The 26258-nt window shown below is 45.9% G+C and overlaps 1 protein-coding gene across 12 annotated transcripts in view; it reads right to left on the bottom strand.

Annotated features, from left to right (window-relative positions):
- Window positions 1-26258, bottom strand: part of CYB5RL (cytochrome b5 reductase like) — a 225896-nt gene that overhangs the window by 148996 nt on the left and 50642 nt on the right. For 9 of the 12 annotated variants that reach the window (XM_069642137.1, XM_069642140.1, XM_069642141.1 and 6 more), the window contains 2 exons: window positions 13163-13284; window positions 5282-5440 (listed from right to left, as the gene is read on the bottom strand). In XM_069642137.1, coding sequence (XP_069498238.1) covers window positions 5282-5350 — 69 coding nt within the window. In that variant the 5' untranslated portion in view covers window positions 5351-5440; window positions 13163-13284. The remainder of the gene's footprint in view (window positions 1-5281; window positions 5441-13162; window positions 13285-26258) is intronic. The other 3 variants (XM_069642144.1, XM_069642145.1, XM_069642143.1) reach the window with 1 other exon arrangement.

The following is a 26258-nucleotide window of genomic DNA, read 5'->3' as shown; positions in this document are numbered from 1 at the left end:
CAGTCACGTTGAAAACACATTTTTCCAACTTAGCGAAAAGTTTGTGTTGACGCAATCTTTCGAGGACCATTTTCACGTGTTTCCGATGTTCAGATTCCGATGAAGAATAAACGAGGATGTCGTCAATGTAAACAACAACACATACATCTATGAGCTCTCTGAGGACATCGTTCATAAAATATTGAAAGGCGGCCGGGGCATTGCAAAGTCCGAAGGGCATGACCTGATATTCAAATAGCCCATACTTGGTGCGGAAGGCCGTCTTCCATTCATCGCCCTCTTTTACTCGTACCAAGTGGTAAGCTCCTCTAAGATCCAGCTTTGTATATATGCATGCTTTTCTGACTTGGTCCAGGAGTTCAGGGATCAAAGGTAACGGATATCTATTCTTAACGGTGATCTGGTTCAGGGAGCGATAATCGATACAAGTTCTAAGGTCTCCTTCCTTTTTTGGAACGAAGAACAAAGCTGAAGAAGCAGGGGACTTGGAAGGACGAATAAACCCATTTGCCAGGTATTGATCCAGGTATTGTCGAAGGTGAAGGTTCTCAGGCTCGGTGAGGGCATAAATTCTACTACAAGGAGGAGTAGATCCAGGTATCAGGTCTATCTGGCAGTCATAAGACCTATGAGGAGGTAGAGAGTTAGCCTGATCCTTCCGGAAAACATCTTGGTATTCTAGGTATTCGGGAGGTAACTGGGGAGTCTCTGAAGAAATTGCGGCCAGTGCAACACCAGGTGGAGGGTGACAAGTAGAGACACATTCTGGAAACTGGACCGTTCTTGCTCGCCAATCGATCAGAGGATTGTGTTTCTCTAACCAAGGTATTCCTAGAATAATCTGAAACTGAGGGGCCTTGATCACATCGAACACAATCTTCTCATGGTGTCCATCTTGACTTACTAGCGTCACCTCTTGAGTGGTATGCGTTACTGGCCCGGAGGCTATCTCCGTACCATCCACCGTAGTAATGACGTCCTTTACAGCCTTGGGACAAAGAGTTAGATTCATCCTCAAAACCATTTCATGATCCACATAATTGCCGATGGCACCGCTGTCGACGTAAGCTTCAATTGCATGTAATCGATCCGGATTATCAGGGCTAATGAGGACCATAGGTATCACGAAATGCGAGGTCACGGAACTGGTTTTCACGCTCGGCAAGAGGACCTCTATTCTTGTCGGGCGAGGTCGTTTCCCTGCTCAGAGTTTGTAACTTTGGTAACTGCAGCTCCTACTGCCTTCTTGGCAGGTTTCACCGGACAGTCTCGAAGAAAGTGCCCTGAGTTTCCGCAATATAGGCATAATTACAACTGTTTCCTCCTTTCCCGCTCCCTTTGTGTTAGAGGACCTTTCAGACCCCCTATTTGCATGGGTTCCCCGGAGTCTACTCCTTTGGAAGGAGTTGGCGGTTTGGAAAATACTCGAGCATCAAACTTGGAACGATCGGCCTTCCTGTTCTGCAGCCTGTGATCTATTTGAACAACCAAGTCTATATAATCCGAACAGTCTTGTGGGGGATTCACTACTTGGGCTAAAACGTCTTTGAGCTCTCCACGTAGACCTCTATAAAACAGCGTAATCCTTTTGTCCTCAGGCCATTGAGTTTCCACTATTAGTCTATTGAAAGATGCAATATAAGCCAAAAGGTCTTGATTACCCTGTCGCAACGAAAGAAGCTCATTGTCCAAGGCCTGCCCCTGTGAATGTCTTGCGAACAGTTTTTCCATACTAAGCTGAAAGGCTTGAAAATCATGGAAAATCATGGAGAAAAAAATCATGGAGAACCGGATCATCTTGATTAACTAGAGGGATTGACCAGTCTGCCGCATTGCCACTAAGGTACGAAAGTACAAAAGCTACTTTTGCTTGATCAGTTGGAAAGGCTGCTGGCCGGCATAAGAAGTGCAACCGGCACTGATTGATAAATACTGCAAACCTCTTTGGGTCACCAGAAAATCGTTCGGGCGGAGCCAGAGGTACATTCCCAGGTAGGTTGATCTGCACTGGATTCATAGAGGATGTTGAAGGAAGATTTTCCCCTGATGCGGGTAACGGGGTCTGTCCGGCTTGTGACTGTAGCACTTGTCTAGCAAGATTGTCTGTTCTCTCCTTGGAAATAATTAGTTCCCTTCTTAGAGCATTCGTTTCCTGACGAGCTGCATGCACTTCTGCCCTTAGTTCCCCAAGTAACCGGGCTAGGGGGTCAGTATCCGAGGTTTCCATAGCGCCTGGGCGAGAGTTTTGCGGTAGGCTTTGCGTTCTGTAACGCTCACCTGATTCTCGCAGAGGCGCCGGTCTTGACTGGGCGACTACCGTATCTTCAAAGGTGATGTGTAGCACCCGGTTGGCTCTTTGGGCTGGACCTCTGTGCACTGTATGCCTGACGTGTAGAGTAAGATGTCTGCAGATAGAAAATATGGGGTTAATGAACTGGGGTTATTATCCTCTTCTCCTCTCCTGTAGACCCCCAAAGGTTAACGCTCTCACCTTAGGTAAGTGAATGCCGAGCTCTCCATCTGCCTCGGGGCAGGGTGCTGTAACCAGTTTCTTCACTGGATAGGTAGCGCAGGCCTCTTGACTTCAGAGGACTGCTGTCCGTCGTTTACTGCACGAACGGTAAGTTTCGAGTCATTCAAATGTCTTTAAAGTCTTTAGTAATGATGTCTCTTGTTTTGCAGGGTTCCGGCGATGGCGGATGACGGGCTGAAGTGAGTTGAAGATGGAGCCCGTGTGATGAATAGAAGCGCCTGGAAGCACGTAAGTAAGCGCTTGTTGCCTGCTTCACTATGCGCTCTAACTGTCTTTTTATTTTGCAGGTACGGGTTCGGAGCGGCTGCAGGGTGCCGGAATACCCACTGGATTAGATGTGGAAAGGAGTAATGGCACGTGAGTATTAAAGTTCCCCAATGTCTTTAAACGCACCTTGTTTTGTCTTTCAGATGCGGGATGCAGCGCCGAAGGCCTCCGGAGCGTGCGAAGAGTTGGTAAACTTTTGTCTTTCAGATGCCGGAATGCAGTGTGAAGACCTCCGGAGCGCACGAAGAGTAGGTAAGCCTTTGCCTTTCAGATGCCGGAATGCTAACCTGTTCTTTCTTGTCTTTAGAGGTGTTGCTGAAGACTGGATTCAGGATGGTAAGCCTTTGCCTTTCAGATGCCGGAATGCTAACCTGTTCTTTCTTGTCTTTCTAGGTGTTGCTGAAGACTGGATTCAGGATGGTAAGCCTTTTTCCTTAGGCCCAGGACCGGATGCAGAAGACACGATGAGCGTTCTGCTGCAGAGGTTGCAGAATAACGCAAAGCAAGATTCATCCACCGGGTGTGGTTTAAATAGCCTCCTGTAGTGCTTAGGTGTCTCCTTCCACAGCCACGCCTAAGTAAGAAAAGAGTTCCTGGTAAGAAAAGAGTTCCTGCCTTCCAGAAGAGTTCCAGTGTTCTGAATCTAGGGAGTGGCTCCAGCCCCACCCAACAGGAAAAGTAGTTCCAAACAGAAGAGGATCAGAGGCTCAACTGGCAGGCAAGTAAGCAGCATGGTCTGCTGAAGGTAAGTCCACCCAAGCATTATGAGCCCGGCGCTTCCAGCGCTGGGACTGGGCATATTTATGAGCCTGGTGCCACTGGCGCCAGGACTGGGTCCAAAAGGTCCCAATTGGGACTGGTTGGCACTCGGAACCTGGGTTATGGATCTGCTTCCAAGGGAGTTGGGAAAACCCTGACCTTTTGGAAGCAGAGATCATGACAGTGGCGGTGTTTGTCAGTGGCTGGATGGATTATCCACAGGCCGTACCGTGGCCCTGGAGTGCGACCTACATACAACCTATTTGCTGTCCACATCCATAATGCAGCAGGATCTGCTAGCTGTTACGCTGGAACCACTTGCCCGAGGTGAGGAGTACTAAAACAGCGCTTCCTCTCCGTGAAAGCTGGGATCACAGCGGTGTACTGGGGTAATTACTGCCGATGTATGGTGCTGGCCTTTAAACACGGGGTCCAGCGCTTTCTTTCTTTTTCTTTTTCGGGCTGCTGGGCCTTGTAGGAGAAAATCATCAACTGCATGTGAGTTACCTGGAGCAGGCGGCTGTGGGAAGTGCCCGGGAGCCTTCCGCGCTGGGGAAGGACCTGTTGATCCTGCAGGGTGCCACTAATGAAAGAATCTGCCAAAAACCTGCACAAACCACAGAAGGGCAGCAATTATCGTTTTATCAAGGGTCCACCAACCCGTGACTGAGGAAGCATGGCGGCAGCGCCTGATGCCCGTGATGATTCCCGGGTGACGAGTACGGTGGTGTCCTGCAGATCAGTGTTCTAAGCCTTCTTAAGGGGCCTTGCCTCTGTAGAAAGTCAATGAGTGGAAGTTAATTGGACGGAGTGCATATATAGGAGGTGAGAGGGGATATCAACAAGATTATTGATTGACTCAATGGTCCGGCCTGGGGACCGGGCGGACGGGTTGTCTAGTTGAAGGAGGTCCAGGCAGTGGAGTTTGGTGATGGATCGCGGACCCAAAATCCTGCTAACATGGTTATGTGTTATGGTTGGGGTAGTTGGGGGTCATACCTTGGCCAGTCTTGTCGGGCAAGGTATTGTGCCCAAAGCATTGGGGGAGGGGAGATCTGGTTTGGGCATTTTGAACATGTATAAATGGTGCAAATTGTCTCTCTGTATGTTATGGGATTGAACTCCCCAGTTAAGGGGGTGCGTCGCTTTTATCTTTTGAATGACTTAGAGGCAGACATTGCCCTTATTCAAGAGACACATCTCTTGTAAGCAGATATGAGGCGACTCCGCAATAGAGGGTATGGCATTCAGAGGTTTGCTTTGGCTGAGGCAAAGAAGGCGAGGGTTGCGAGGATAGCAAGTGTAGCAATTTTGTGCAAGACCGGACTTGGGCTGTGCAAGACCGGACTGGGGCTGGAAGTGGAGGCATCCCTTTCGGATCCAGGAGGTAGATACCTCTTGTTGAATTGCTGACTCAGTCAGAGACACCCCCCCAACGCTGGCATTGATAAACACCCAGAATAGTGAGCAAGTGAGCTTTTTGCTTAGCCTGATACAGAAATGTCGGCAGTTCACAACAGGGGAACTTATCATGGGGGGTAGATCATGAATATGTTGATGGACAGGCACCTTGATCATTCTGAGGCCTCACAGGCTGGAGGAGTCCAGGCCTCGGCAAAATTGAAACGGAAACTTCAGAAGTTGGGAGTTACGAATGTGTGGTAGGGGTTTCATGGGGTTGAGAGAGACTTTTCGTATTTCTCTCACTTACATAGGACTTACACTAGAATAGACTACGTCCTGTTGGCCAACGTGCTGCGGTAATATGTAGTGGATGCAGCTATCGGGCATATCACGCTGTCTGATCAGGTCCCGGTCTTGCTTAGGCTTGATCTTCTGCAAACATGTGCCCAGGAGCGAATGTGGTCACTGACGCAGCACCTGTTGAAGGACCAAATTGTCAGAAAGGAAATTACAAAGCAGATTACCCAGTACTTTGTGCATAATTCCGCGAAGGACACATCCCATAGCAATAATTGGGAGGCTCTCAAGGCAGTAATTTGAGGCAAATTCTTTTCCCTGGGCACTCGTCTAGCTAAAGTAAAGAGTCAAGGAAGAACGGCTAGTGAATGAGATCTCAGTAGCAGAGAGGCAGTTTAAGGAGATGGCTCAGCTCTAACCTGCAGGAAGCTTATATCCCTAAGAGGTCAGCTTAACACGATGGAGGTTAAAAGAGGAGAAGAATCGCTGTTGAACCTGAAAGGCGCGTTCTATGAGCAGTCCAATAATCCTAGTAAATTACTAACCAGGGTGCTGAAAGCTAAGCGGCTCAAGGTTCAGATTAGAGCAATTAGGGTTGCGGAGGACGAGTGTAAATATGAGGCGAAGGCATTTCTGAGGCCTTTCGGTCTTACTATGAAACACTTTACACAGCAGAGGCGGAGGTAGAGAACGCTGCCAAGGTCTATATTGCAGCGGCTAAATTGAGGCGTACCATGCCACAACAACGGCACGAGTTAGACCGCGCTGTCACTGCTGAAGAGGTTATCTGTGAGATCAAGTTGCTGAAACCCAACAATGCAGTGCAAGAATAATCTAGTACTGGCTTTTCCAGTGGCACGCCCATCTGCCTTTGAGGTGTATATATAATAATTTGTGTAGGCAGCGATCTCAGAGAAGGAGAGAGAGAACAGCACTCATCTGTATTGATTAGATGCTGTATGTCCTTAGACCACTGGTACAGCATGGTCTGTGTAAGTGGGTTGAAACCATGAACTAAAGTTACACAGGATAATTATTTCACCTGTGAAGCACTGTTAACTCCACTAGCTCATTAGGCCACTAACATATATAGAGGTTTAAGGTAATACTGTCATTGAGTACACTACCGTAGTTTAATATGGTGGGCAACATGGATATAAGGAATAACACTGCATATGTAATGTTAGGAAAGACATTTTCAAAGTATTTCAGACGTTTATATGACTCATATGGCTAAAGTTTCTCATAAGCGTGGGTTGGGGAACACTGTTGATCATTTCTGCCATAGAAATGTAGGAATTGTAAACTATATTCAGCAGCAGCTGTTCTCGCATTACAGATGTTAGGCAGAATCCACTGCAGTTCCCTTGGGGAGTACTAAAGCAGATTAAGACTACAGGTATATGCAATAAATTCCCTTTGGTATCAGTCTGTACCACAAAGATTTAGTTGGTAGCTGTGGCTGAGCAGTCAGACTTATCTCAAGAGGAAGATGAGCAGTATTCAGGGTTTACACATTAGGACTACAGTACTACGGTACAAGGAAACACTGACCAAAGCTTTTTATTAAAAAGATATATATAATTATTGTACACACTTCTAGTTCAACACATGAATCACAGTTATCAAAGTAAGTTAAAATAGCCAAGAAAAGTATACACAACTCCCTCTTTAAATTATAGACAAGTTTGAGCCAGAGTGAAAACTGAGCACCATGGCACAGGGTCAACCAAGCAAAAATGGCACTCTAGTAATTTCTCAAAAGGGAGGGAAAGGACAGGTTATACAGATGTAACCTCTTAAACACATGAGCAATACTTCCCAAGTAGATTGTGAAAAAGTTAGGCCAGGTAGCACTTTAGCAATAGTCATACATAGGTGAAAACCGAGCAAATTGGCACTCCAGCAATCCTTAAGAGGGAAGGAAGAGTGGTTATGAGAGTTTCTGGTGCACCAACACAGTTGAGGGTGAAAAGCAATCTAATGAAGGCAGTGGTAACAGATTTAGCCAAAGTCAATAGGCCTGTGCCAGAGTTAGTGGTACAGGGCAATGTGCCCAGGATCAAACTGTTCTAGTGACTGCAGTCAAGTCTTTGGTTTAACGATTCAAAAAGAGGGTGCAGAAGGTAAAAAATAATGTTAGTCGATAGGGGCGGCCAACCCAGGAGGTAGGTAAAGGATTTCAAACACCTTTAGCCATACCCCACAAAACGGGAGGCCTGGCGGAACAATATAGCTGAAAAAGTGGAAGCGGCTCCTGCAGTGGCGGTGGTTCCTGGCAGTTCCGGCAGTTTGTGTTGTCCAGAAGAGGAAGAGAGGCTCTCGTCGTGGAGGAAGGTTCGAGTTACTGCACTGCCCAGGGAAGAAGCCAGCCGCGGTGATGCCGAAACGATTAAAAGGTACGCTCCTTTAAATCGCGGCCGTGGTGGACGGGTGCCTGGCTATCCGGTCTCCAAGTGTGGGGCACCGGTGATTCGACCAAGGCAGGTCCTGGAAGGCGATTGACAAACTGGTTGGCCCCACCAGCTCAAGGGAAATAGACTCTTGCAGGCGAAGATCTTCTCAAGTCGTTGGAGAAAAGTGGTGAGGCTCTGCAGCAGGGCTTCACCGGTGGTTCAGTTGTTGCAGATGTCTTCAGCTTCTCTCCTCTTTGGTTTCTTAGTTCCAGTGGTGACATCTTGTCCTCCAGTCCTCAGGACCCTGCTTTTATGCAGCAAGACCCCCATTCATATAGCCTAGCTGTCACTCACACAGTTTGGTGGCTCTCCCGGCGGGAGAACCCCCCAGCCTATCAGGGCAGAGTGCGACTTGGGTTGTGTAGGCAACCCTGTCCAGGGTGCCTTTTCCCCCTCCCACACATCCTGTCTACCCCAGACTCAGTGGTGCAGAGAGGAGGGCTTCTGTGCAGAAGCCCGCCAAAAGGACGAACAAAGGATACCCGACCTGGGTTAGGATTATAGAGAAAGACACGAGAAAGAACTTTAATCAAAGTTCTGGCAATAAAAACCTACCGGAGTAAAGTTAGTATTAAAATAAAGCGGCGGTATGTTAGAGGCTGTCAGAAAAAGTGGTAGCCTCGAACAATGGGAAAATCCCATAGGAAAATATTTGCGGTCGAATATTTTTGGTAGTAACCACTGCCACCAGCCAGAAACTTTTGGGAGAGGGACTGTACGGTACCCCCCTCGAAAATGAACGTTAGGGAAAAACTGTTAACCCTTCCCAGTACTTCCATGGTAAGATGGGTTGTACTGGTTTTGTTCATAAGAATTGACTAGTAAAGTCAATGGGGACTTTACATGCCCTGGGAGACAGTAGTCAGTCCCAGGGTACAGTCCCAGGGTATGGAGTCTATGTTTGGGGGTTCGCTACGACACCCCTGTGGTACGGCACGGAGGGTGCTGTGTACCACACATGTTAAAAAGATGATTCCTAAGAGGGTGAGAAAACCCCATACACCATAAGCACACAAGATAGCCTAAAACACACACTAGCAATCTGTCTAAGAGTGGGAAAAAAGGGTCTCACTCTTAGCAGGAGAAAAAAATAAACCCTTCAAATCCAGCAAAGCTACTGGGGGACTCTATATGTAAGGGAAATTAGCCATAGAACGAGAATTCTCCCTAACAACAGAACTCTGAAATGAACTCCTGATTGGGGAGTTATTCACATTAAGAAAGTGAGTCTTAACTCTCCCCGATAATAGGAGCTTCAGCCAGCACATGCGGCAGTAGACTCCCTTCGTGGGAACTGGTGTCCGGTGTCTGTGTATACATTGTGTATATGCTGTGTTATCACAGCTTGTCTGGATACCTGGCCTTGGTGTCCCAGCATACAACGATCACGGACCTGAGGGTCATAGCAGGGTGCCTGCTGCATTTGGGGGCCGTGTGACAGCAGCAGTATTTTTCGTTACTGGGTGCACCCAGCAACTGTGTAGCTGTCCCGTGTGCCCACGAGCCAGGCACAACATTGGCGGCAAAGTAGAAGCAGACCCGGGGCAGCAAAGCAGTGAATGTTGGTTGGCTCCGAGGTAGGAGCTTGAAAGTGTTAAGAGGGTGTTCACTTGGTGAGCGGCAACAGGCAGTGACTGTTGTCTGCTCCGTGATCGGAGCTTTGTATTAAGAAAAAGGATGTTGCATGACCAACCGCCCTCGTTCATATATGCCGGCAGTGGTGCTGCGCCCTGGTTGTTCCTGGACTATGGCAGTGTTGGTTATCTGCTCTGTGATCGGAGCTTCAGTTTTAAAAAAAACATGCAAAGCAAAGAAGGGGAATGTCAGTGCACCCCGGAACAGAGTTGTGTGTAAATGAGAGAGAGAGGTGACTCTCGTTTGGTTCCCATCACAGAGCTGCATTAATCATTACCAGTCCGGAGGTAGCCATGCCAGAAAAACCGGCAAGCTGCCGCTGGACCCATAATACCATTCCACCTCCATTACAACCCCGGTGACCCGGTAATTCCGGAGGCGGAATTCTGTAAATCCCCATTCCCATGGAGTCCCACAAGACTCCATGGGAATGGGGACCATGGAAACACCGGTTCTGTCCATGACAGAGCCGGCGTTTCCATGTCCGCCTGCAGGCGAGTGGTGTTACTCCCGCCAGGTCAGACCTGGTGGGAGTGACACCTCCCCCCTGCAGGACTCGGAATCAGCCCGTCCGGAAACAACAGTGGCGGCAGATTTAACGCCACCGTTGTTTTGCGGACCGGCTGACTTGTAATGAGGCCCAGTGTCTGGGTTTACAGGAACAGGGAAAAGAAAATGAAAGGTACTTTTGCATTTCTTCCACGCACTCTGTGATTAGAGATTGTCGAACAGTTACGAATCCAAGAAGGTATGTGTCCTTGCTCAGGAGCACGGTAGGCAGAGTATTTGTCAAGGTGTATTCACATGGTGGTGGCAGGAGAGTGTGTGTTCCCAAGGCAGGTCCCTGCTGTGCGCTCCAGCCTGGAGATTCAAGAAGGGCGACATAAAGACATTGCAGGTACCCAGCACTACACTCTGGGCTTGGTGCAGGAGCACTTGGGGGTTGTGGCTCCTTGTGTGAGCTTGTGCGGCCTTTTTCCAGCCTATGTGCAGTGGGCGTGAGGGAATCTGGCACCCGAGACCTTCTCGCACCAAGCTCTGGCATCTGTAATTGGTGTTAAGGGCACATTTCAACACCCACAGGAACATGGTGGCACATCACCATTGTACGTGCACAGGCCATGATAGCATCAGGTAAGAAGCCATGGCAGACGAGGGAGATGGAACACAGGTGAATGGCGGAGTTCACAGACAACAAGGTCAGCTGTCATCACTGAGTGGATTCAACTTAGTGGGAGCACCAGCCAGCCTTGGGCTTCGGTGAACCGCATGGGTCTAAAATATTGAACTCTACTTTAAGGTTGTTGAGATCAGGGAGCGGGCGAAACGGCTGACCTTGCAATACTTGGCGGGCCCCACACTTCAGAAACTGTTCCAGACACTGCGGCCTATGGATTTATCATATGCAGCCACCATTGAGGTGCTGAATGACTATTTTATGCCCATGATGAACTCTGACTATGAGTGGTTCAGGTTGAGGTCAGCAAGGCAGGAAGACAGAGAACACCTTCACGCGTTCTATGGAAGGCTGCTGCACATTGCTCTATCCTTTGCATTCGGCAAAAATGAGGATGATGAGATTAGGCAACCAATCATCTTTGCCTGCAGCTCGGCCAAATTAAGGAAACAGGTCCTCAGGAACCTGGTATAACACTGGCCAGGATCCTAGAGATGGCCCAGTCCCATGAACTGGCCGAAGTAAGAGCGTCCACCATGGACATGTCCATGCAGAGGGCGAAGTTGGAGGACGTATGTGCTCTAGGTTAATGGCAGGGAAGCAAGGCCTTAAAGAAATCGGATGGCTTCGGACAGATGCTGACGTAGGAGGTGCGCCATTATCCCCACAATGCAGATGGGGCCTACCGCAAGCACGTAAGTGCCCAGCCAAAGGACACACATAAGGGAGGTGCAGAAAGGTTGACCACTTTGCGAGGGTCTGTCCAGCCCCATCACCGGCCGCCTCAGTCACCTCATTACCAGCCACAGCCTCCAGGGAGGATACCTGACAAGCAGTGGTAAGGAGGGACTGCCCAGAACGTCAGTCACTCAGCTGGCGTTACCAGACAGAAGAGATCCCACATGGGAGGAAGATGAGGATGTGATCTTCCTATTTTGTGCTCAGGAAGATGATCACAGGAGTCACCAGCAAGCGTGGAAGGACTGGAGTAAGATTCTTCTGAGTGAGGAGTTTGAACCAGGGATCTAGGATCACCAGGTGACGAGAGGACTGTTTGCCTCGTATAACGGTTGCCTGGATAATGGGTGCCTGGACTGGAATGCCCCCAAGGTTATAATGTTACTTCACATGTTGTGGTGTTTACAGTTGTTGTTTTTTTTCTTTGTTATGAAAAAGGAGCAGTGTGGTGTTGTCCCCTTTAAGAAAGTGGGTCCTGACTCATGACATGGCTCCCCAATAAAAGGAGACTCAGCCAACACATGCGGCAGTACGGCGGCAGACTCCCTATGTGACAACTGGTGCCCTTGTATTTATTGTGTATATGCTGTGTTATCACAGCCTGTCTAGGTCCCTCAACCCATGTGCCCACCACAGAGCCGGTGATTGGTGTCTGCGTGATCCCAGCATACACCCTTCTCTGAGTGATCATGGACTTGAGGGTCACAGTAGTGTGCCCCCTGCATTTGTTGGCCGCGTGACCGCAGTAGTTTCCGTTATTGCTGGATTCCTCCAGCAACTGTGTGGCTGGGCCGTGTGCCCACAAGCCAGTTACTATGGTTTGTAACATAGAAGTGTTGAAAATTAGAATGGGGTATGCAGCCGCTAATAAGAAGGTTATGTATGTTGCTAAATGGCGAGTTCAAATTGTTCGACATGAGTAAATTCTTTTTGTTGCATACTTGCCAATACAGCAGGCCGAAATTGTTCGACATGAGTACAAGAAAAGCATTTTGCATACTTGGCATTACAGCACAGCTGCTGTATTCAATCACAAACTGAAGAACTCATTTGCATGTGTGCTTTGTATCATGTCTAGATTTATTTTTGAACTCCTGAATCAAACACACTTTTAGGTGAAATTATCAGTTATAATATTTTTAAACAAAATAAAAATTAGGATAACAACTGTTTCACGCTAAGCACAATTCTGTGGCACCCAATTCGTGTTATCAACACAGTGGATTTGTTGTTTGATAAACGTCTTAGGGCTTCATCACGAGTTAGGCGGCATCCCGGCGGTAAAACCGCCCAATTGTAATTGCGACAGCAACAACCGTCTATTAGAGATGGATCACGGGTTGGCGTTAACGGTAAATTCCCAATCCCCATTGGGTCGATTGGACCCAATGGGGCATTTTTGGCGCAAATACCACGCACTAATACAGCCGGCGGTAACTGTGCCGAAAACAGGGCGCTAAGTGAGATTTTCAACTCCAGAAAATAGCTGGAGGTAAAGCAGCCCATTTAGCACCCAACTCTTATTAAGGCCAGCCCTAACAGCGGCGGTAATACCGTTACCGCTGCATTTAAGGGCTACACCCTAACTAGTGATGAGGCCCTTAGGAAACAAACTAGTTTCAGTATTTGGTCTTTTTCTCCAACAGAAAATATTACTAAACTGGATGGTCTCTTAGGTCAGTTATTACAAGCTAAGGGGCATAATATCCAATTCACTGTACAGAGAAAATTAATTCATAAGTAACTTTTAAAGATCCCCAAAGAAGCGTGAATGTTGACACAATGTTGATTTGTAGTGAAGACATCATAACTTACAACAATATAAAAATGTTATTTTGCAACTGCCTTATTATGCAGCATCAGTATTTGGCTATAATTATAGCAGAATTGAATTACCTGAAACAGATCCATGCTTTGATGCTGCTCTTCTCTGCCTTTGGTCTAGTCATTGGGGTATGTTGTTGTATCAATCAATGTTTGGAATAGAAGCATCGCCTGAGGTCTTGGTTGAGCTAGTACTGTGGAATACAGACAATGTTAAAAATGTGTTAGCTGACTCACTGCTTCACAATCTTCACACCCATTCATCAATCTTCTGTATTATTCTGCGAGATCTCAGCCTTGGTTGCCATTTGTGACTTGTAAAAAAAGGAAAAGGGCCAACCTACAATCAGAACTCTGCCTACCTGACTTTTACTCCCTAAAATGTAGACAAATAGGCCCAACAAAAGAAACATGGTGTAACAGATATAAGTGTCCATCTCCCTCATGTTGCTGCCTGGACTACGCTGCCACCTGTGATGATGAGTTCAGACGAGAGGCATCAGCAGCACATGCCACTCACAGGAGCCGTAATATTGAAATAAATTCTATTCTCATTTGCATTATAGAAATTCATATTCTTTTTTTTCTGGTAACAACTTGGCTCCTTGAATCTGTATTTTTAGGCCCCCACATAATTAAGGGACTATCTTAAAAATTGTAATAAAAACTGAGCCTGGAGTCTATTACTGTTTTTTGACTCACGCTATGAACCACAGTCACAGAGCTTGCCCTCAACTGCGCTTTGTCCATCATCGGGCACGTTCAATTTACCCAGTCTCACCTGCGCTTCAGGTGGCATTGACAAAGGATATTTCTGCATTTGTGGGAAAGATTGGAGGGAAGCCACCAGAGGGAGGAAAATTGGACACAGCAAGGATCTTAGGAGAAGGAGCGCATCACATGGTGGCAAGATAGAGTGGAGAATGGTGCCTGGAACCTACAAGGAGAACAAAATGCCCTTTTATTTTACTGCTCCTGGGCAGTTTTGAGAAGGGTAGACACACGGTACAGTATGTTTTGAAACTCTGCATATCTCCACCTACACACAGTAATGATCAATTGGCTCTAACAGTATTTTTGTTTTATTGCATATATATAGCCATATAAATGACCTTATACATAATTAAAAACACCAAAAACACAATATAATTGTAATTACACATGTCAAACGATCACTAAAAAAATCAAAGAGTAGAGAAATACAAAATGCCAATAACAGTCCAATTAATTTAAGATACACCTTATGAAGATGTATCGGGGGTCGCCTCGTAGCACAACAATTACAAAAGTAGTCAAAAAGGATTGTATGCTGCTGCAAGAAGTAATGCAATTTTATTCAGGGCCCGCAGCTGTGATAGCAAATTCAAACAAAATGCGGAACAGAACTGCATGAAAAGGTGCCGTCATAGAACCGCCCTTGAAGATAGATCTTGTATACACAGTAAAAGAATTAGAATTTCAGATCATGCGACATAGAAAAAATCTCCCCACACAAAAAGGGGATGTGACTCAATTGAAACTAATTGGGGAACACTACAATTTCAGAAACTTAGTCAGAGAGCCTCTAACCCTTGCATTGCCACCAAGGAATCAATAGGGTTTCATATGTGTGGCAGTAGGCAAGCTGTTAAAAGGACTTGGTTTTGATGACCACTCCGGGGTGCTACATACGATTGGCCCCAAAATCTGGCTTAGCATGGCTGTTCGGAATAGATGTTTTAGCATGCGTTATTGATCCCGACTCCCGGGGAGATGTGTAGGTTCTTTTACAGAATCATGGTGAGGTCCCTTTTGAGGTATGTCGGGGAGATCAAATTGGCCAGGGAATTCTGGAAAGAGCTCTATTCCCTCAGTTTAAAGAAAGTGAACAAGATAAAAAGGATAGAGGTAACTTAGGCTTTGGGGAAGCTGAAAAATCCCTCAACATTGAAGAAAGGAAAGGGGAAGAACCCACCATCTATCATGATCTAGCCTTTGCCCAGCGAAATGATCCAGCTCTCACTGAAGCTTTCCTACAAGTGATTCCGGAAAAAGAAGGCATAGAGAAGGGAAGTCCCTTTTTCTTCTTAAAGCAAGCGTTACTTTACAGAAGAGAAACCTCTAGAAAAGGTTTGGTAAAAACAGCTTGTGAAAGGCTGTACTAGAGATTGCGCATTCCCATCTTACCGGTGGGCATTTAGGACAATCTAAAACTCAGGCGCATATTAGTGGGACGTTTTACTGGCCCGGTATCCACGCGATATAAAAACTTTCATCCAGACATGCAAAATATGTCAAAAGACAAGCACGTACATCCCATTAACTGACCCGTTACCGATCATAGAAGTCCCCTTTTCAAGAATTGGTATGGCCATAATTGGACCTCTCAAGAAATCTAGATTAGGCAATAAATCTGTCCTTGTGATCGTGGATTATGCAACCAAATATCCCAAGGCATTACCAATGCAAACAATACCACACAGCTGAACCTTAAACATCTTCTACCATACTTCTCCAGGGTTGGCTTTCCCAAGGAAATACTAACAGACCAGGGTTCAAATTTTATGAGTAAGCTTATGGCAGAAGTCAAAGAGACATCTCGACATCACCACCTTGCAAATTTCACTTCTGTATACCATCTCCAAACTGATGGCTTGGTAGAAAGATTCAATAAAACCCTAAAATTAATGTTATGGCAACTGGTAGACAAGGACAGGAAAGACTGGAACCGAATGAGCCCATGGGCACTTTTTGCAGTGAGGAAAACTCCCCAGTCTTCCACAGGTTTCATTCCATTTGAATTGCTCTATGGTAGAGAGCCCAGAGATGTCTTCGACATGCTCCGAGAAACCTGGGAAGAATGAGAGGTGGCCCATATTGCAATCTCGCAAACTGACATCAGAATGCAAGAACACATGAAATTGGTTCGAGACTTAGTTTGTACTCATATGGAAAAGGCACAGAGCCAACAAAAAAGCCACGTTAGACAAAAAAGCTACACTTGAGGTAATTCTCCATAAGACATAAAGTACTGGTCCTCTTGCCCACCTCAGAAAACAAACTTTTCTCCAAGTGGCACGGACCCTATGAGATAGTAGAACGTACGGGTACCTGTAACTATGAAGTAGCCCAACCGGACAGAAAACAGAAAATCCAGTTGCATCACGTAAATCTCTTGAAAGAGTGGAAGGAGAACCTGTCAGCCACTCATGCCAAAGTACTAGCCTGTCTGGTTCCCGAAGACATAGATAGCTTTGATTTAATTCCTTCTGAGTTATCTATCCAAAAACAAGAAGATCTAAAAGATGTAGTAATCTCATTTCCCGATGTATTCTCAGAAAAACCAAGAAGAGTAAAAGGTACATATCACTACATTAGAACACCTAAAGGTAAAGTGGTTCACTTAAAACCATATCGACGCCCAGAAACCCGTAAACAGATAGTGATCGAGGAAGTCAACAACATGTTGAAAGCCAATATTATTGATCCCTCCTCAAGTCCATGGCCTCTCTTATCATGTTGGTCACTAAACCTGACCGTTCCTGGGGATTCTGCATAGACTTCCATAAAGTTAATGCCATCTCGGACTTCGATGCCTATCCCATGCCACGGGCATTGATGACCTAATTGATAAACCCAGAGCAGCCACCTGTCTATCTACTCTAGATTTAACCAAAGGGTACTGACAAGTTCCCATACATTGGCCAGACAAGTAAAAGACCGCATTTTACACACCCCTAAGATTATTCCAGTTTAAAGTCCTGCCTTTTGGCTTATACAGCGTGCCAGCCACTTTCCAACGTCTCATGGATAACATCCTACAACACTATTCAGATTTCTGTGGAGCTTATATTGACAATATTGTCATTTAATATTGTCATTTATAGCAAGACTTGGGAGGACCATCTCTTCCATCTTTATTCCATCATGAAAGTCCTCACAAACGCTGGTCTAACGGCTCATCCAGCCCAAACAGCCGTAACAAATACCTTGGCTACTTCATAGGGAATGGGAATGTACAGCCCCAATATGAGAAGGTAAAAGCCGTCTTGGATACACCAACTCAAAACATCTTCGGGCCTTTCTCGGGTTAATAGGATATTACCATAGTATTATCCCCACTTTTCTGACTAAACAGCCCGGCTGGCAGATAAACTTAAGAATGCCAAACCCCAGAAACTTCGCGGAATGACGAGGATGAGATATGCTCTAACATCTTAAAACAGACTCTGTGCCAAACCCCAATCCTGTTGGTAGTTGACTTCTCCAAGGAGTTTGTATTACAGACGGATGGCTCCCTCATAGGGTTAGGAGTCGTCCTGTGCCAGATTTGTGATGGAATGGAACACCCCATATTAAACACGAGTCGCAAGTCGCAAGTTGTTCCCACGTGAAAAAGATTATTCTTGGATGGAACTAGAGGCCCTGGACATCAAGTGGGCCATTTTCCATCTCAGATTCCTCCTATTGGGACAAAGGTTCACACTCGTTACAGACCACTCACCCCTAGTTTAGATTAGCCAACGCAAAGATTGCAACCCCCGGTTCATGCAATGGTTTCTAGACCTACAACCCTATTGTTTCACTGTGGAATACAGAAAAGGAAAAGACCAGGGAAACGTAGATTTTCTATCCCGGTTCCCCTGTAAAACAAATGTGGCTACATCGCATGGAGGAAGGGTGGTATGTGAGAAACCTGAAGGTGTTTCCCTAATTAGTCCCCGGGGATATGTCATCCAGGTGGCCACGACACGGCCATCGCTCTTGGATCCAGTTCCTGGAAGGAGACCAATGAGGGAGGATCACCTGAATGGGGGGTCCTCGGGGAGTGGAAGTGGGACACTGACGGATGAGATGCAGTATCCCCCTTCTTTTGACACCTTTTCCCCATCCTACCACGTAGGATATCCAGACACACTGCCCCCCCTTTCCAACACAAAAACTTTTGCAACACCACGAAAGACAACGGACTAACACCAGAGTCGTTTGCCTGACATGTCCCAATACAAGTGTCAGACAAAGTCAGGCCATTGACCAGAATCACACACACACCTGACGACCCTTTCCCTTCCCCAAAGGGATAAAAGGTGGAGCACAAGAGCACAATATGAGCAAGGCAGACCGCATGATGACACAGCTATCCAAGCATGGCAATTCAAGAGGAGGAGAAACATAGTAAGAACTGAAGTGGCGACAAGGAGAGAAACAACCTTGTGCTTTCCAAGCCAGATCCGCGAACCTCCCTGCAAGGAAACGTCAGATCGCGAAGAATAGACAGCGTGTGTTGCAGTATATCTCAACAGTAAACAGAGCATCCCTACGCTGATAAGCAGGACGGAGAGAGACGCCTGCTACCATAGTACCGTCCTTAACTCCAGATACAAGAAAGGCCAAGCGGTTCATTACAGCCGATGAGTCTAGGGGAGAGCTGATAAGAAACAGAACTGTGTTGAACGAAAGCTGCAAAGTAGCAACTTAGGGGGAGTTCAAAGAACTGTTAATATTAAGGGAAAACCAGCTGCAGAAGGATCCAGCGCCACGTGGGTGCTCACTCGTGAGACTCTGGTTGATCCCACATTTGTTTTAACTTCGATACCAAAGGGCAATAGGAGGGCCGAAAACCAAAGGTCGAAGTGGTCATACAGAGGTCTAGCAAAATCATCTGTACAGTCGAAAATCTTTGACTGACAAACCATTGAAAAGCAAAGGGGAGCGAATCCCACTTAGTGGATAAGTTGAAATAACTGTGCGATTGGCAAAAGTGAACGCGACAGAGGAATGATGACAAGAAGGGGTGGAGCATGATGCCATAAGGAATATTGTGAATGCTGCAGGAGAAAGCGTTCTCTGAAAACCCATTGTTAACCCAACAATACACTACCATAAATAAAATACAGTAATTAAATATTATTTGTCCAATTGTCAGCCAGTTCAATAAATTACCTTAACAATTAAAAATCAGATAAAAAGTTATACCGTTTCATATAATACACACATGGTTAATCTACTAAAGGTATGCCAGGGTATTGTTTCAGTCATAATAACCTTTGTTATGCATATGATTTTAAAACAATAGATATTTACACACACCTGTAATCCACTTTAGATTTCATGTCTGCCAATGACACCGGAAATATACAATAACATATTAAAATGTCAAAGAAAAGGTGGAAGGGCATTCTGCCCCTCCTAGAGGAAGACAGTGTTCTTGAATTGTTGTTCATAAATTCTGAGGGAGGGCACAGTGTGTCCAGGTTGTATCAGAGACTGCTGGGGACAATGACAAGAGAGAAGGTCAAAAGGAGGAGTAAATGGGAAACAGATAGACAGAGAATTTACAGAGCCGGAATGGACACAGGCACTGGTCTACCTGAAAAATGTCTTGATAAATGCCCGATTGAAGTTTGCCCAGCTTTACGTGCACCATAGTGCTTACATGAAACCACACCTAATTTCGCAATTTCAAGGCTCGTCCGTCAAAAAGTGTCCGAGGTGCAGGGAGGGGAGCGCAGATATGATACATATGTTTTGGGCATGTCCTGTGGCGCAAGGGTTCTGCTGGGAGATAGAAGCGAGGCTCAGAGGAGGAGGCATAACCAATTATAAATGGACCCCAGAAGTGTTTAGGTGCCCTAAAAATGCTATATCAGAAAATAGGATGACAGATCATGCCTGGGTATTGGCAAAGAGAAGGATTGCCATGGCGTGGAAATCGAGGGAGGGTCCACGCATAAATGAGTGGTGGGGGGATCTGAGGCGTTGGTCCATAGCAGAGGCTACTGTGTTGTACGAGGTGATCCAGACTGGTAGGAGAGAACACCTGGCAAATGTGACAACCTGGAATGCTTTAGTACATGAATTGTTCAGCTCCCTGAATGTGAAACCTCCCTGAACCACGCCAGTGGAGAGGCAATACGGAGGAGAAAGTATCAAGGGCAAAGGAAAACCAACTGCTGAGTAGGGAGAATAAGTTTAGGGTAAGTCAGTAGGGAGGAGGGAAATGGGAACCGGTATGCTTCTGGTAGGAATTAGCCATGTGTGTTGTCGTTGTTTTTACAGTTTGTTTAGGTGGGATGAGGAGAGGTACGGGGAGGGGGAGGGAGTTTAAGCTGAATATTACTTAAGATGCAACACATGTGATGTTATATTGTGTTTACCCAGTGTAAAAAGAAAAAGTATTAAAAAAAAACATTTAAAATGTCATTGGGCCTCATTATAACTGAGCCGGTCCCGAAATGAAGGTGCTGGCAACTTCGAGTCCGCCGGTAGGGGCTGTGAACTACCTGCAGGTCGGGGCCTGCTGGACGTTCAGGCTCCTACCTACCAGAAGAATATTCACTGAAGTACTGGCACCGTTACTAACAGTGCCAGAGCTTCAAGGTTCCCATTCCCGTGGAGTCCTATGGTACTCCACGGGAATGGGAGCTTACTGTTCCTACGTCGCATGTGATAGCATAGGGATGTCAGGCAGCAGGAATGGTAAGACAAGGTTGCTGGTAGCACCGGCGGCCTACCGGCAACCTCGTAATGAGAGCCAATGGCCCTATATCACAGAAGAGTTTTGTAATGGCAAAACCCCACTGGAAAATGCTCTGTGACTAAAGGCCCGTGTCTTTCTGAGAGATAGATTGGGCATTAAGTTGTCACGTGAAGACATTTCAATTTGTCTATTGCAGCACTTGCATTTATGATCTTTATTTTAAACCACCTTCCAACGATGCCTCTTCCCTTTCTCTTATCCTCTCACCTGACCTTGCACTCACCAGATACAAATGTTTCAAGGCTTTTAGGCTCAATCCCTTTACCCTCGATTTTCACTTTGCTGTTCGGTTGCTACAAAGCGACTGTGATCACAGGTTGTGCCATATGAATCAACTATAAATACACAAATTGTGTTCTGGGTATTGTTTTTTTAGAATGATGTGAATGCTACCCAGATCATTTTCTAGTTAGAATGTCATCGTCGAGGTAACGTCTTAACTCTGTGCCATCTTTTAAAAAGTAGAAAAACTCGATGTCACAGAACTGGCCTGCTTTAAATCAGGCCAAGACGGACCTCCTACTGATTCTGCTCTTGACCATGATGTCTACAGAGATGAACACATATCCCAGAGTTACAGTCTCTGGCTGCATCATTCCAATTTTTGCCAAAGTTATATCTCTTGGGTTGATTTTGAATTCATCTTTGTCTATTAAAAACCACAGGTAGGTAGTGTAGTTAGCTCAAATAACTACTGCCTTATGATACTGAGTCGGCTAAGGCCACTTTTATGACAGGCTCATAGTGCTACCATTGTCCATGCTATTATAGAGTCCAAAATAGATCCTTGCAAATGCTTTCTATGGCAAATATGGCATACAACGTTTGAGGTTCTACAAAATATTGCAGCCTATATTATGGCCAATGAACACTGGCGAGCCCATATATAACCAATCCTTAAAAAACTATATTGGCTTCCTATCAATACCTATCAATACCAGAATTAAGTTTAAATTCCACACACTGGCCAAGAAACCCCTCTTTGGTAGAACCCTTTCCTATCTGAAACAGCGCTTTCAATGGCACACGATTTCACAACCAACCCATGCACAAATCTAGACTCTCTCGCTTGACCTGGGCTTCCTCTTCTATCCCCCCAACTCTACTCACTCTCCATTGAGTGTGCTCTGCCCCAACATTCGCTCCTGCACTTCACCGTCTCCGCTCTCCTTCCTCTCTCCATCCCGCCTGCCCGTATCACTGAATGCAACTTCATGCCGACTCCATGGCTCCCTATCCGGAAAAGTCGGAATTTACCTTATTGCCCTGCACCTTATGCCTGCTCCATTCAGCAAGAACTTATGGCCTTTAACTTGGACCGTGCATCCCTTTTGAAAATCACTATTTTGTTTGCTTTAACAACCTTTCTTGATTATGCCACTAATTGTGGGTCACACATTTGATCCACTAGCTAAAGAAATCCATGACACACCATTTGCAACATTGGTATGCCTTGCTCCCCTTGCCACCTGGAGTGAATCCCTTCTTGTTCACTTAACTGCCCTTCTCTCAGCAAAATCACTCTACTTGCATCCCCGCAAACTCTCCTCCACTCTACAGCTTCATCTTTTAAATCCTCACTGCCAAGTGACTTTGCCTTTTAATTTTACTAAAATATTGTCAATCTCTCCCATTACTCCTACTAAACTGGCACCAATCCTCCAGTCTGCCAATCGATCATGTGGATGCTACTGTACTGGGGAGACCCCCGGCCGGCCCATAGAGTCGGGGTTTGCTCCGAAGTACTTTAAGATGAGATAGCTGCACCTTGAGATGGATGGGGGTGCAGATGTATTACTCCAACACCAATCAATAAGGACAACTCAATGGTTTGGCAAAGGGGAGTCAGTTTAATGACAAGTACAAAAAATGGGGAAACATAGAAATCAACAGTGATGCTATAGTCCGTCTCGCTTCAACTCCCTCGAACTTCATACAAACAGTAACATTTATACCCAAAACTCGTCATCATTGACGTGTAACACTCAAAAGTTAACATGCAATTCTATTGGTTAGGAAAAAGTAACTTTTCTATAGGTACTATGGGCCTCATTACACGGAAGGCGGTGAGCCGCCATGGCTCATGCCGGTAAAATACCGGCACCGCCTTGGCGGAAAGGGGATTTACTGCCCCATTCCAAGGTTGGAGGGGCGGTAAATCCCCCTTCCGCCATTGCCCTTCCCCATTCCCATTTCTGCCCCATAGGGCTCTATGGGAATGGGGAAGGCGCTAATTACGGCACCGCAATTTTGCGGTGCCGTAACTAGCTCCGAGGTCCCTTAGCGGGTTGGTTTTTAACGCCTGCAAAAAGCAGGCGTTAAAGCACCAACCCGCTAAGGGACCTCGTAGTAAGGCGGTAATGGTTAACGGTCACCGTTACCATTAACGGTGGCCGTTAACCATTACCGCCTTCCGTGTAATGAGGCCCTATATCTGTATATGGTAACGGAGTAAGAGGATTGGATAAACACTATCAGGTGGGCATTTAAGCCCTTCCTTCTAACATTACTCTAGTAGACGTCACTATGAGTATGACGTCCCATTGGTTCTACTATCTATAGGACCCTAGATTATTTAGTCCATTGTGATTGGGTTGGCTTCAACACCATGCATAAATCTCCACTTTACTTAGCAGCACGCCGAATGGTCAACCAGGTGCAGGGTGCCCTAAGATTATCATTACTTTACTGGCTATGTGTCAATTAGTTGGCTGTGGTTGGTTTCGAAGCGGTGTCTTCTTTTCAGGAAACGTTATGATATCTCTAGTCTGGGCGGCTGCCAAGCTTAGGTGTCAACCCGTGCCACTTCTCGCTTGGATGGTCACGTGCTACTACACCGTGAATTTCCCTCGTTTCTCTCAATTTGTGTATTTCATTTTCGTTTCACCCGCCACCTCCCTTTGCCATCTTATCTCGATCCTTCAGAGGCAGGCTTCTCTGTTCTTAGCTTCAATTAAAAGAAACTACTATTCATAGCTTCTATTGATATGACCTTGGCTTCCCTGGCACGAGCTGCCTCTGCCGAGTTTCGATTCAGCCTTCTTTCCTCGTGTTTGGTAGAATATGAATCTTCTTGCGTTTGGCCTATAATAACCTGGGTTGGTTCTGCTTTTAGTACAAAGTGGACTAGCACTTATATAACATGCTTAGTTTTGAGGTAGATTGTGTACAATGGCACTTAACGCTCAATTCTACTACTTAGCATAGCAAGCAAGCTGCACTGTTTTCTTATCTTTCTTGCGGTTACAAGCATATGTACAGGCGTTAGCTGGTTGAATATCTTCATCCTGCTTACAGTTTAAGCTCCTTTGTCTTTCATCAACGTTCTCTTCTTTCAGTTTCACGATATCTTTATTCATGGCATTTCGTCTCTTTGTGTCATCCCTGTGTCGTCATATCTTCTATGGGTGCGTTAATCCAGGCCCTCGTGATGTCACCATTCGTCTTCCATTAAGGACATTTTGGTTTCTTCCTGGATAGTACTTAAGCAATCTTCATTTCGTTTCATTTGCTGGTAGGGTTTTCTCAATGGGTACCTTAATGTCCATGGTTGTCTGGTTATTGGTACTTCAATAGGTATTGTTCTTCTGATAGGTACTGGGCAGGGCCCTACTGCGGCTCTCTGCTGGTTTATTTGCTCATCATACGCCACATATTTCGGTGTGAATTATCCTGGTACTTCAAAATGGGTGACTGGAGTGCAGGCTTTATTTGGGACCTCCTCTACACTCCCCCCTCTGGACGATTCAGCGACCACTTTCACTTCCTCCTGTGGATTCATCTCACTTGGATCCTCTGTATTTATCTAAACTTCATCTTCTGGGTTAATTCCTTCTTCATCTTCTGGGTTTGTACATGATGGTTTGAAGAAGTGTGTCTTTGGAGTCCATATTTTTATCACCCCTCTCAGGCTTCCTGCTGTCCTTGCATGTTCGTCTTTGTTCCATGTCATCAGCTGACATTGTCAGTTTGGGCTGCAGTAAATCCATTTTCCTTCATAATTTTGGCGTTTTCTGGGATAAAGAAACTTTGTACCTTCTCGTGCGTGCTTGCTATCCTTCACAAAGTCTCTTATTTCTTCATCGGTAAGATCTCTGGGCTTCCATTCTGGTTTGACATCAATCATGATCTTCATCCCTATGGCTTTCTTCACAGTTTTCTGGCATTGCGAGATTATTATCTTGATAATGCAAAATCCTAGTAATATCATCACTAGCAGGGCTCCCAAGAATTTGAATGCATCCACCATCCATTGTGGAACCCATGAAAACAGTGATCCAAACCAGCTGTCATCATCAACTTCGTCGGTTTCATTGATCATCTAGTTCTGCAGGTTTGTCAGCATACTTATGGCTTCTGTTAAAGTTCAATTTTCCTCGTTGTGAGAGGGTATAAATGTGAAACATGATTCTCCTATTTTTTCACATACTCCTCCATCCATAGCTGTGATCATGTCAAGTACATATCTGTTCTGGAGAGTCATCAGTCGGATGGCTCTTAACTCTTCCTTGATTGCATTGAATCCTTTTATTGTCGTGTTGATGGTTTGCAGTAACTCCCATCTGGTTATCTGTAACCATTTAGTATTTACTCCAACTTGGATTCGTGGCATGAAAATCGTTATGAACACTGATGAGGTGAGGCTGAACAGCCTGTGTTCATATGGGATTGCATGAAATGCTTCTTCTGATTTAGCAGAGAAGTAATACTCTCTCTTCTTTCGGGTTATCAGTTACACAGATCTCTTCTTCCTCAGATGAGCATCTGCTTTCGGGAAACTATCAATGTTCAGGTCACTTTTCGGGATCACTAATGCTGGAACGTGGACGTTCACTATTGTGCAAATACCTCCCCAGTTTTTCGGTAGTCTGATGTATGCTTTGGGTCCACATGCCCAATAATGATCCATGATCACTGCAGTCCCATGAGTCATTCCTGGAGCCTCAAAAATGTGTCGGCAGTTTTGATTCTTCCCCATTTTTCTTGTGCCATTGTTCCTGAAGCACAATTTTAGACTTTCTAGTGGCACTGTGGGATGTTTTAACCCACTAGGCTCTGCCCTGCGACATCTCTGTGTGCCGGTGGCACCAGAATCAGCAAAATGGCCGCAAAAAGACCTATGTGCGCTAAACCTATGAAAATTGCGCTTTGAAACCGGAAAAGATGACTGCCAATCTACTTTGCCTGTGTCAATAAAGAAAGGAGACCACCCTGCTGAAACCCGTCACTGGACTACCCACCGAGTGAACATGGAAACTGCATGAAAGGCAGTGCGTTATTGCAAGGAAATCCAGAAATTGCTCTGAAATCCTTTTTTCTTGGTTCCTGAAAATACAAAATAATGGTTAAAAACATCAGAAAACATCCAATATCCTTGCTGGGTGTGTAACGCTCACCTGGTATCCACGGGGATGTCACTCAGCCTGTTCTGACCTCTTATGACCTCGAACCCTTCCCTGGAGTCTACTCGACTGGAGACTGGGCCTGAAACACATGATTGTTAGAGTTTAACTCCCTATTGTCTCTGTGTGCTTGAACCCCTTCTTCCCCGTGGTCCAACCCTTCCCTTTGATCCACAGCTCACCTTGTTTTCTTGGAAAGTGTGCTCTCCATCCTGCTTTCAGCGCAGGGGCGTGTTGATTGATGCAG

The sequence above is a fragment of the Ambystoma mexicanum genome, chromosome 1q, assembly GCF_040938575.1.
Source record: "Ambystoma mexicanum isolate Mex_15411 chromosome 1q, UKY_AmexF1_1, whole genome shotgun sequence".
Lineage (NCBI taxonomy): Eukaryota > Metazoa > Chordata > Amphibia > Caudata > Ambystomatidae > Ambystoma > Ambystoma mexicanum.
Note: the sequence above shows the minus strand (reverse complement) of the source record. Positions and strands in the feature narration are given on the sequence as shown.